At 38.3% G+C, this 12229-nt stretch overlaps 1 protein-coding gene across 1 annotated transcript; it reads left to right on the top strand.

Moving 5' to 3' along the window:
* Positions 1-3635: 3635 nt before the first annotated feature.
* Positions 3636-8571, top strand: LOC143567244 (uncharacterized). Its single transcript, XM_077053708.1, has 3 exons — positions 3636-3826; positions 5248-5462; positions 6383-8571. Exons 2-3 carry the CDS (start codon positions 5375-5377, stop codon positions 8569-8571), a joined length of 2277 nt encoding a protein of 758 aa, XP_076909823.1. The 5' UTR covers positions 3636-3826; positions 5248-5374.
* The last annotated feature ends 3658 nt before the right edge of the window (positions 8572-12229 follow it).

Genomic DNA, 12229 nt, shown 5'->3' with positions numbered 1-12229 from the left:
ATCATCAGCAGCAGCAGCTTCATTCACCTTCTCCACCACTGGATGCGGGAAGGCAGCGTACTGATTCACAGCTTGGTCATAAGCAGCTTCAGTATTAACATTGAATAAAGGGAAGTTGGAGGGCGGAAAGCCTCTCTCAGCAAACCCTAGACCAAGCAGGAAGCCAGTCTTCTGCCCATCCTCATGAGAAGCGTTGAGGGCTGCGCTCATTGCATCGTCGTAAGAGGTCTCTGAAAGGACCCGACGCACAACCTACAAAAGAATATTACAAGTTAGAACATTTTCTAATTACGAGCGGAAAGCGTAAAGAAAAAGATAAAGATACCTCAGGCAACGCTTCTCGAATCTGCCCAATGGTGCGCTCCACTTTTTAACAGTTAATGCAAATAGTGACTTTAGTTGCTAACTAATCTCTGTTTTATTGAAAGAATTGTTAGATAACTGGATTGAAGTATATAATAAATTATTAAAAATATGCATATTTATGTATAATAAAGATGATTTATCTATACCTTTATCATAGATTAATGATATAGGGTGAATTTCTACAAGACAGTACACGAATCTAATAATAAGTTCATGAATTAGTAATGTAGTCTAAACGAGTTTGAATCAGTTGAACCCCCAAGCATGCTTGGATTTAGCTAAACAGATCATGTTCGGTTAATTTGACAAGTTGCTTGGTTTATATTATTTCTTTCAATGTGTTATTTGTCATAAGATTAAAAGTTTTAAAGTTATGGACATAAAAGTTTTAAAGTTATGGACATCAAGTTTTATAGTTTAAACATAATAATTTTTTTTTTTTTTTTTTTTTGTATATTTGCACCTTTTGTTCTAGATTTTATATTCTTGTGAAATCCATCCATCCATAAAATACATAAATAGGAAAACTACTTGAAATTTGTCATTGTTAGCATAAAGATAATAATTTATCAAAATAAACTTTTATGCATAACATAAATATATATTTAAAATTATAAAAATAACAAATATATTTACGACGCATAAAACGTGTAACGTTACATCATTATGAAAAAAGTAGCGTCGTGTTGTATTTTTCTTTTTCGTATGTAATTTTCACCAATAATATTCTTCGTTTCAGTCTTTGATTAAAAATTTGAAACCACAAAAAAAGCGGTTCATCTCTGATTTCTGTCATGCATGCCAGACAAAATTACTTTCTTATGCCACCTCAGTTTCTCTATTTTTCACTCCAGCCCTTCATTTACTAAAGTCACACCCATAAGCCCTATAGTTTTCACTTGCTCTTTTATTCACCCAAAAGTGCAACATTTTTCATGTTGGTTTTATTATAATCAAGTGCATCTTATATTCTTATACTAATGCTGTTTATAAATGAAGTTTCTATGACATTTAAAGTATGCATTTAATTCAATTTGAATTACGTTTATGAATAAATTAAAAAGTAGTATTTACATCGATACATAAGACAATAGGGTAACAAGCTACGCCTCTAGCCTTTTTTAAATGGCAAACTAAGCAGTGGCGAAGCTTGGACTAAGACACCGGGGGGTGGACTCAAAATGTATACAAAAATTCACAAACGATGGGGGGCCGAACTCAAATTTTCGGCCGAAAACGCCTAAATTTACACTACGCATAAAAAATTTCGGACGAAAACAGGTAAATTTACACTACTACGCGAAAAAACCGGGGGGGGGGGGGGGGGCTCCCCTGGCCCTAGTAAAGCTTCGCCAGTGAAACTAAGTCGTTTAAAATAAATGCAAGTTGTTTGTCATATACATTTTTTTAAGTCTTTTATTTGTATAAAAATTTACAACAACGAGTAACATGCTTTATTATGTTAAAAAATTTGATACAAGCAATTTGCATATACTCTCTAGCATAAGAGTTACGAGTAGTATTTATTTATTCACACACAAAATTATACATTGGAATAATAGTGTATTTTTTTTAGTAATGATAAGCAGTGTATGTGAATGTCATTCTGAGGGTTTATTATTATTATTTTTATTATTATTGCCAATTATATATTGAAACTATTTTGTATGCTACATAAAATGCATATTGTTTGTTTGAATTACGTAAAAAAAAAAACTTATCAATATATCACACAAGACAAAAAAACATATATAGCATTCTCCATTTTTTTCCTTTTGTTATTTATTTATTTATAATATGATCAGTTCCGCACACAGTATCCCTTGAAAATATTAAGGCATTATTTGTCTATATTTGTCATCACATGTACTAGAAAACATAAATGCATAAATATACATGGTATTCATAGATTTAAAATTTATCATTTTACAAACACATGGTAAACACATGTCACATATAAAATTTATAAGAAGCAATAAAGTTATTTTTAAAAAATCAACGGGAAATCCTGTTGTCACACACTCACACCATATTACCACGTGATGCTCACTTGATGTAGTTGTGTAATTTTTTAAGGGTCTAAAGTTGAGCATAAATTGAAGCCTAGATTTCTAATCAAATTATCCACCACCCATAAGACCAAACTTAAAACCATAATGTGCTGTTGTTTTGGGTAAGGTACAATACATTGCAATATGAGATTATTAAGAATCAAAACTTTGTTTTTAGTAGGATTGGGTTTGCTATCCAAAAGGAGGTTGCGACGCAGCTTGTTGTCCGCTTACCTGCCACTTCATTGTAAATCGTTTGATGTGTAATGAAACTTGTCTTATTTTATGAGTTCATTATTTATTAAGGAACAAAAAAAAAATTAAATCATTAGCACCGCATACAAACATTTCTTCTATAGTAGCTGTTAATACCAATAAGAGAAACTCTATTATCCATATAACCATTTTATTTACTAAATTTGAAAATCCAATAGAAAACTAAGTACAAACATGTTGATCTAGCTACATGGTCAACACACAACTCTATTTTAAGGAGAAACTGCCTTACTCACTAAGCGAATCAAGTGTCACGCTCACACTTCCAAGTGAGATACAATGATAAATCAAGATTCATGATGAGAACTAACAGAAAATTATTAACAAAATTAATTACCTATGAGAATCCTAAAATTCTGATAGTAGTAGAGTATTGGTTCATAATCATTTAATATATAGCTTACAAAGAATATATTTTTGAAGAATAATTGGATCTCTTGAATCTCTTTTGTGTATCTCTGCATCTTCAAAGAAAAAAAGAAGCATGTGACCGGATGTCCAAAATGAATCTTACTTGGGTTTGGCTTCTCTATCCAAGTTATCCCATCCCTCTCGTGTCCTAGGAAAAAAAAAATTAACGTGCCTTTTAAATGTTTGGAGCTAAAACAAAGGCATTTTCCTTAACATCAAAGAACTGAAACTGCGATATTACTATTTACAAATAAGGTAGCAACTTGACAAAGCCATTACTTAAGCGAGTCTTGATTCAGACTCGATCTTAACTTGACAAATATTATAACTTGATTCGATAGCTCAAACGACTAAAACCAGACATCTAAAGAATTCACGATGAAACAAGATAGATTTCGAAGCTCAAACTATCGATCTTAGAAATGAAAACTAATTTTTATACATTTTGTCAATATAACAAAGCACAAGGTGCATACCGTCCAAAATAATATCACACGGACGGTTATGAAAGTTGTTGAAACAATTGGGCCACGATACAAAAAAATATAAAAAAATAGCAAATTCCAGATCAGAATTCAGCCCATTCTGATTATACCTCTGTCTCTCTCTCACTCTCTCACACACACACACACTAATTGATCATCATCGCCATCAGTTTCATGAGCTTGATTTCTGATTGGCTTTTGGACCGGTGATCGATCAACGCGTATCGGAATTCAAAGGTTCATCGTTTAATTCTCACTTTTACGTCTTAATTTCGATTCATTTCATTCGTATCGTATCGTATATTCGTATGTTCATTTGATGCTATTTCAGAGCCTATATCTATAATCTCTCGATTTATCGGAGCTTGCATGCGTGATTGAAACGGTTTGATAATCGATTCAGTGAAGTTTGACCGGTTTTTGAATTTTGATGATTTGTTGAATTGAGTTAATAAGCTGGAATCGTTTGTTGTGAGTTGTAACCGGTTGTATCGGTTTGATTTTTATTTGATTCGGATTACGGTTTGATTTTGAATTTAGGATTTAAATGACGTGATTTTGTTGTATGATATTAATTCGGATTATTAATTATTTTCATAACTGAAATGGATGTTAATTTAATATACACATATGTCAGGAAGCCGTGTTAGTTTGATTTTCAGTCCTGATTTACAAGTTTGCATATGTTTAGGTTATGTTTAGTTTAGTTAATGGTCAGGTTCATACTTACATGTATTAGCCTAATTAAAGGCACTTCTAAGATGAACAAAAATGTGTAGAAATGATTTGGATCATCCTTTGAGTTTTGTTTAATGCAGAAAAACACGGTAAAATGCAAGAATAAACCTCACAAGAGTTTGCAGATTTTTTTGACCATAATGTGTTGGACCTAGATTTGTGATAATATGAGGTTTTATGAATAATCATATACTAGTCGAGATCAGAATGGTGGATTTTGAATACAAAACACAACAATAACAAACACAAATAATTATAATTCAAAGTTCTCACTAGCGAAAGAACTCAAATTACAAAACTCGTTTATTCTCTTAGCACACAATCAGAAAAACAAACAGAAATCCTAGCCTATAACTTAAAGACTCACTCAATGCAGAGAAGACCTAAGATATTACGAAATAATAGAGGGTTGATCCATGATGAAGTTAACCATGATATTTGTATTAATGGAGGGTAAAGCCACGTGTACACACGGTTCATCGGTAACAAGCTGTCAAAATATCAGCACCATAATATTGAACACCAAAATGATTTGAACTTAAGCACAAAGTTTGCAAAAATAGGAAAAAGATTTAGAATGCGAATGAAAGAGGGTGAGATTTAGACAAAGGCCTAATTTATGGATTTAATTTCTTCACATATTGGAATGAAAGACGAGCCAAACTACTATGAATATCATGCAAGTCCCCTCAATCAGGAAAACATGAAGGGCACTTTTGGTGTTTTTTAATTTATTTACTTTTAACGATCTTCATACACGTCTAATGTCGTGTCGTGCGACAACCTGGTTCTGTGGTTCAGTCATCGTACTTTCATATAACAGTTATTACTTTAACTTTCATGCCATTCTATTAGTTAATCTAAGTTACCCGGTTTCTTGTGTCTGATTACTGAAACAAGTATTCTGTTTTGACTTTCAGAATCAAGCTCGATTTTGTTAAAGAAAATATTGCCTTGTCTTTTTAAAGAACATCATTTTTGTTCTTCAGACAAACACTGTTATCTTTTTGAAGATTTGAGGAGTAGTTCGTGAAACCAAACAAGGAAATGAGAAAACATCGTTTCAGAGATCAGATTAAGTCGATGTTTGGAAGTCATATTGACCAAGATGAGGAACTAAAAGGGAGTAATAAAGGTATATGCTTTACTGCTTTAGTGAACACCTTTTCACTTATGTTTTGAATATATAATATTTGCTAAATTGTCCAACAATCAAGTTTAGGGAATCTAAAATGGTATGCGTTCCAGAGCCAATGTTTGTAAAGTATCATTTTCAAATTCAAATTATTTTCCTATTCGAATTCATGAAAAATATGCCTGTAAACGGACAGAATGTTTAGCGAATAGTTCGTGATCCATTCGGCGGGAAGTTCGTTATGTTCGCTTATTTAATAAATGACGAGCATGATAATTTTTTTTTATTTAGTTAAACAAACGAACATGAACACTTGTCATTCTATTCGTTCATGTTCATGAACGTTTGTTAATTTAATTCATTTATGTTTGTCATTTATGGTCGTTAGTCTACGTGTTTAATCTTGTTCGCTTACGTTTGTTAACAAATTCACTTAAAATTTTTTTGGCCCATTACAAGTTAGTCTAGTTTTCATAATATTTTTGGCCAACACATTGTTCTTCACATTACGGTTGACTGGTTTTACCTCAGTTGTGTTCGTGAACCTTTAGTTTATACTGTTCACGAACACCAATATGTTCATTTTATTAATGATCAAACACGAACAGTAAACGCCTGTTCATTTAATGTTCGTATTTGACCGTTTTGTTGGTTAAAGTAAAACGAAATACCGTTTTGTTGGGTTAAAGTAAAACGAACAAACGTGCTCCGCTTATGTTCGTTGGGTTCGTTTACAAGCCTAATGAAATTTGAAAAGCCAATGTTTGTAAGTTATCATTCATGAACATGTCAGATACCCTGCAAGCTAAAACCAATGTTGATTCTTAATATCATTATTGACTTATAAAATAAAATGATTTGGGAGATTATAATTCTAATGTATTTGAAACATTTTAAAAAAGCTCTGAATGTATTTGCAGAAATGGAGGACAATTATAACAAGATTCTAGAGCTTCTCAAACAGGAAGACACTGATGAAAGAAGCAAACTTGTTGAATTGATTGAAGATTTGCACAAACATCATAGATCAGTCTATGAACGGTATGATCACATCACAGGAGAATTGAAGGAAAAGATTCAACCTAAAAAAGAAAAAGATTCTTCTGCATACAGCTCAGATTCTGATTCTGACTTAGATGATCATTTAAACGAAAAGGACAGTAAAAAGGGGAAGCTGAATGCAGTTGACACACTCAAGGAACAACTTCACGATGCAGACACACATATCGACGAGTTGACGAAAAAGGTGACCGTTGCAACTGAAGAACGCGAAACTGCTGTGAACAAGCAACAAGAAACCGAGAAGATGATTGAAGAGCTAAAAGCGGTTAATGTTCTGTTGGAAGGAGAAAAGGAGGGTCTGAAGTCAGAACTTTCTAGAATGACGGAGAATCTAGAAGCCAATGAGGAAGAAAGAAAAGCTATTTCATTAAAGGGTTCAGTGTTATTAAGTGAGATTAAATTAAATCAAGAAAAAATTGAAGAACTTGCTGCTGAATGCAGCCATTTAAAACAACAATTGGCTGCAAAAGAAAAGGAGCTTCTTGAACATACAGAGCTGCATGCTTCACATAAAAGCGAGACAGAAATTAAAATAAGAATCTTTGAAGAAAATCTTGAATCTTTAAACTCCCAGAAAAGAGAGATTGAGATTCAGAAAGATGAAGAAATAAAGAGTATGACCGAGAAAGTCAACACCTTTGAAAAGGAATTGGAATCTTTGAAAGTCAGTAAAGTAGCAGATGAACAGAAATTACTAGAAGAGAAAGAAGCATATGTTGTTCGGGTGAAAGAATTAGAGGAAGAGGTGAAGTCGTTGCAAACACTAAAAGCTGAATTAAATTCAGTAGTCAATGGGAAAAATCAACAACTTGAAGAATTTGTTAATCAGATAGAGAGTTTCAAAGAAGAGATTGCAGAAATGTGCGTTCTTCAAGCAAAGACAGCAGAAGAGAAGGAAGGATACGAGTCAAAGGTCAAAGATCTAGAATTGCAGCTTGACTTGGTTAACAGTCTGAAAAACGAATCAGAATCGCAACTTGAGAAAAAGGTTGTTGAGATTTCTGAACAGTTGGTTTTAATTCAAAGCTTGAAAGAAGGACTTGAAAGCAAGTCCAAAGAACTAGAAAAAATAGTGGAAGAGAAGGAAGGCTATGAGTCAAAGGCCAAAGATTTAGAATTGCAGCTCGAATCGTCAAACAACCTTAAAAACGAAACAGAAAGTCAACTCGAGAAAAAGGTTGTTGAAAATTCAGAGCTCTTAGTTCAGATTCAGAGTCTAAAACAAGAACTTGAAAGCAAGTCAAAAGAACAAGAGAAGATTCTGGAAGAAAAAGAGGCGTACGAGTCAAAGGTCAAAAGTCTGGAATTGCAGCTTGAATCGGTTAACAATCTGAAAACCGAATCATCATCACAGCTCGAGAAAAAGATTGCTGAGATTTCTGAAATGTTAGTTTTGATTCAAAGTTTAAAAGAAGGACTTGAAAGCAAGTCAAAAGAACAAGAGAAGACAGTGGAAGAGAAGGAGGGATACGAGTCAAAGGTCAAAGATCTAGAATTGCAGCTCGAATCACTGAACAATGTGAAAACCGAAACAGAAACTCAACTCGAGAAAACGAGTCTTGAGAATTCAGAGCTCTTATTTCAGATTCAAAGTTTGAAAGAAGGCTACGAGTTAAATGTCAAAGATCTAGATTTGCAGCTTGAATCAATAAACAACCAGAAAAACGAAACAGAAACGCAACTCGAGAGAAAGGGTGTTGAGATTTCTGAACTTTTGATTCAGATTCGAAGTTTGAAAGAAGAACTTGAAGGCAAGTCAAGAGAACAAGAAAAGACTCTGGAAGAAAAGGAAGTGTGCGAGTCAAAGGTCAAAGATCTGGAATTGCAGCTCGAATCGTTAAATGATTTGAAAACCGAATCAGAATTGCAAGTCGAGAAAAATGGCCTTGAAATCTCTGAAAATTTAGTTCTGATTCGAAGTTTGAAAGAACACCTTGAAGTTAAGTCAAAAGAGCAGGAGAAGACTGTGGAAGAAAAAGAAGTTTATGAGTCAAAGGTCAAAGAACTTGAGTTGCAGCTTGAATCTGTTAACAATCTGAAGAGGTAGGTCCTAGCAGAGCCCAGTTGGTCCCGCAAGACTCACCTTGAACAGGGACGTCTGCGCAAAGACCATCTGCTCCCGCAGGACCCACCATGCTCATAGAACCTTACGCGCAGTACGCAAGCTGTACACGCAGGGAAAGCCTCCCAATGGTGAAGTACCCCGCCTGTTCCCGCAGTTGCGGATACAAGCCATCAGGGAAGGCTACCCGCAGACAGCAGGGCTACACGCACAAGACAATAGATACTTCAGTAGTCACATGAAGGAATGAGCAAGGCGGGAACAATCCCGCCTAAATGAGCCAGTCTGTATGATTCTGAAAGATCTTTTGTACTATACCTACCAAGGTATGGATATGACAGACGATCTGACCAGAACAACCCATGAGCCAATCACAGGGTGACAGCTCACCGACAACAGTGCGAGGAGGAGCACCCTCTAGTACTGTTTCACTATTAGCCGCTGCCTACTCACCAACCCTTACTGTGGGACATGCGCAGCCTACAGTTGGTGGAATAGTGTTACTATTGGCCGTAACCTTTTCACCAACCAGCATGGCCTGTGTACAATCCACAGTAGGTGGGACGTGCATAATCTACAGTTGGTGGAATAGTGCAGCCGACTTTGTCACTGTTGGCCGTAACCTACCCACCAACCAGTATGGCCTGTGCATAGTCCACTGTTGGTAGAACAGGAATACTATTCAGCCGGCTGTACCTGCTTGGAAACCTACCTTCGGCTATAAATACTCCAACATCTTGGAATGGTAAGATCATCTGCTATCCAGTTATCTAGCAATCTCTTAATATACACTTATATTCAGAGCAACCTAGTCTGATTCTCACGCCGGAGGGTGGTCACAAGGAGGAACCCCCCCCCCCTCTTAGTGACGAGCTTACGGTGTTTGTTTTGCAGGTCTCCTGAAGAACAGCCTTCTCAGCTAGACCTCATCCGTGGGAAACATTACTTAACCCCCAGATTATCTATAATCTGTACCGGGTCACTTAGTGTTTCTTCATTGGCGCCATCCGTGCATAAAAGCTAGAACTATTTTAGTTTTTTCACAATTTCTGAAGAAATGGTTAACGTTACTCCGGTTCAAAGGCCAGTAACCGACCAAGAAACCCCGGTAACAACCCCAGCAACTGGAGGGAACACCGGCAGTTATACAATCCTTACGAACACTACCCCGACTACCCAAGCCGGGGCAAGTGGAGTAAATATTCCATTGGGATTCTCCGATACCCAACTGGAAAAACGAACGAAGGTCCCTCGCCAAACACTAGATCAAGTGAAGGCGTGGGCCGAAGCACGGCAAAGAGAATTCCAAGCCGAATTGGACGAACGCTTGCGTTCAGTTCAACAGGCTGACGAATTCGCCAGTACTCGCCAACACCTCAATATAAGCAGTGACTGCGAGTACTCAGACGACGAGTTGGAGTCCGACACCGACGCGAACCCTCGCCATAAGGCGAAAGGGAAGCGTAAGGAAACGGACGTCCAACCAAAAAGGAATTTTGGGGAAGCCTTTAAACCAATCGCGGAGAGAAACCCGCGTGACTTTTCCAAAACCTTTAGACCAACTGCTACAAATGCAGGGAAGTCAAAGTTCGCAAGGGACATTGCGGAAGCAATCGCCCCGAGAAGTGCCAAACAAATGTCCAACATTGGCACTTATGATGGTCTATCCGACCCAGACGACCATTTGAACAGGTTCATTGCGGGGGCTACCGTCAGCAACTGGACGGAACCCACGTGGTGCTACATGTTCCAGATGACTCTGGTCGGAGCGGCCAGGGCATGGTTCGATCGTTTACCGATCCACCACATATATGACTGGGCGGACTTTCAGAACAAGTTCAGCCAGCATTTCAGCCAACAGAGGAAGTACACTGAAGAGCAGTGGACGATCCTCAACTGCGTGAGAGAGGAGGATGAATCTTTACTAGACTTCATCACTCGCTTCAATTCCAAAAAGCTTAGTCTCGGCAACATAAGTGAGGATCTGGTTCGCGCCGCCTTCATCCAAGGCGCCGAATACCCAGAACTTATCCGCACATTGACGGGTAAGGATGGCATGCCATCAACTTGGGATGCCATCATGACGGCGGCAAAGCGCTTTGCCGAGACGGAAAAGCAACTGGGAAGGGATCTTCCCCAGAGTACACACCTCTACACGCAGAGGACCAGAGAGAACAATGTCCGGATCGCCCGGCAGAACAAAAAGAGGAGGCTAGGTATTTGGCAGTCAAGGGTAAACTTTGACACCTCATCCAGCTCTCGCCCTCTTGTTGGCGGAAGGGACAACACACACCCTTCAAACCGAAAACACCGGTGGACGCCACTCACGAAGAGCGTCACGGAGATATTTGCCACGGAAAAATTGCCATGGCCTAAAGCCCCATTGATCCGGCAGAAACCTAATGCGGATCAAAGCAAATCCTGTGATTTCCACGGGACAAAGGGTCATGGTACTGAAGAGTGCACATCCTTGAAGGATATTATTGAGACATTTGTCAAGGATGGAAGACTTGCACATCTTGTGGCATCGATCAGGAAGGGAGGAAGGAATGACAACCGGTACAGAGGTAACGGACGAAAGCCCGTCGATATCAGCATCAACATGGTTCATGGCAAGGTCAGAGGAAGAAAAAGACGGGTGGCAGAACCATGCGCGTGGAAGGAAGCCGAGGTGCGCTTCCCGCGAGTGCCAGGAGGCCCCAGCAAAGAAGGCCCCATCGTCATCAGAAGCCAGCTGGGGCACTACATCACTTCACGCACTCTTGCTGACAACGGCGCTTCGTCGACAGTGATGTACAGGCAGTTCTTTGATAAGCTGGATGATGAAGACAAAGAACGCTTGGAAACGGTCTACGCTTCAATGGAAGGGTTTGACGGAAGTACAGAAACACCCCTGGGTATCCTATCTTTCCCCGTTACTCTTACTGATGGGAATCATTCACGCACAGAAGACGTGGATTTTGTCGTGATGAAAAAGCCACATCACACGTACGACATCCTATTCGGAAGAGACGGGATGGCAAGATTCAACGCCGTGGTATCTTCAGTCCACGGCATGATGGGATGGCCAACAGCTGAGGGTGTAGCGATGATCTCTGGCATTCCCCAGGTATGCATTGCATCTGTCTCATCTAAACCCAAACCGAAAAAGGCTAAACCAACCATCACTGAACCAGAAAAATGGGCCTTCAATGGCAAATACCCCGACCAGGCCGTTACCATTGGACCAACAATCGTTGATCCCACCCGCACCTTACTCAAACGTTTACTGCAGAAAAACGCTGACATCTTTGCGTGGGCACCAGCTGACATGACTGGTGTACCCCGAAGTAAGGCGGAGCATAAGCTCAAGTGCGATCCGGCTGTTACGCCAGTCGTACAAAAGCGTAGAGTAATGGGGCCTGAACAAACTAACGCGTGTAGAACCCAAGTTAAGGAACTCCTTGACGCAGGCATCGTACGCGTTAGTAGATATCAAACATGGGTTGCAAATCCCGTAATGGTACCGAAGAATGACAAACAATGGCGCATGTGCATAGATTTCAAAGATTTGAACAAAGCATGCCCCAAAGATTGTTATCCGTTACCAGAAATTGATCTCAAAGTGGATTCGTTGGCACCATTTCGCCTTAAATGCTTCTTG

Source organism: Bidens hawaiensis, unplaced genomic scaffold (assembly GCF_021521415.1).
Source record: "Bidens hawaiensis isolate Kalapana, Puna unplaced genomic scaffold, B.hawaiensis_p1.1 tig00023273_1, whole genome shotgun sequence".
NCBI lineage: Eukaryota > Viridiplantae > Streptophyta > Magnoliopsida > Asterales > Asteraceae > Bidens > Bidens hawaiensis.
Note: the sequence above shows the minus strand (reverse complement) of the source record. Positions and strands in the feature narration are given on the sequence as shown.

Coding starts and splice junctions, on each gene's coding strand:
- LOC143567244 (XM_077053708.1), top strand. CDS start 5,375: ATGAGAAAACATCGTTTCAGAGATCAGATTAAGTCGATGTTTGGAAGT. Junction 5,463..6,382: donor ACTAAAAGGGAGTAATAAAG/GTATATGCTTTA, acceptor ATGTATTTGCAG/AAATGGAGGACAATTATAAC.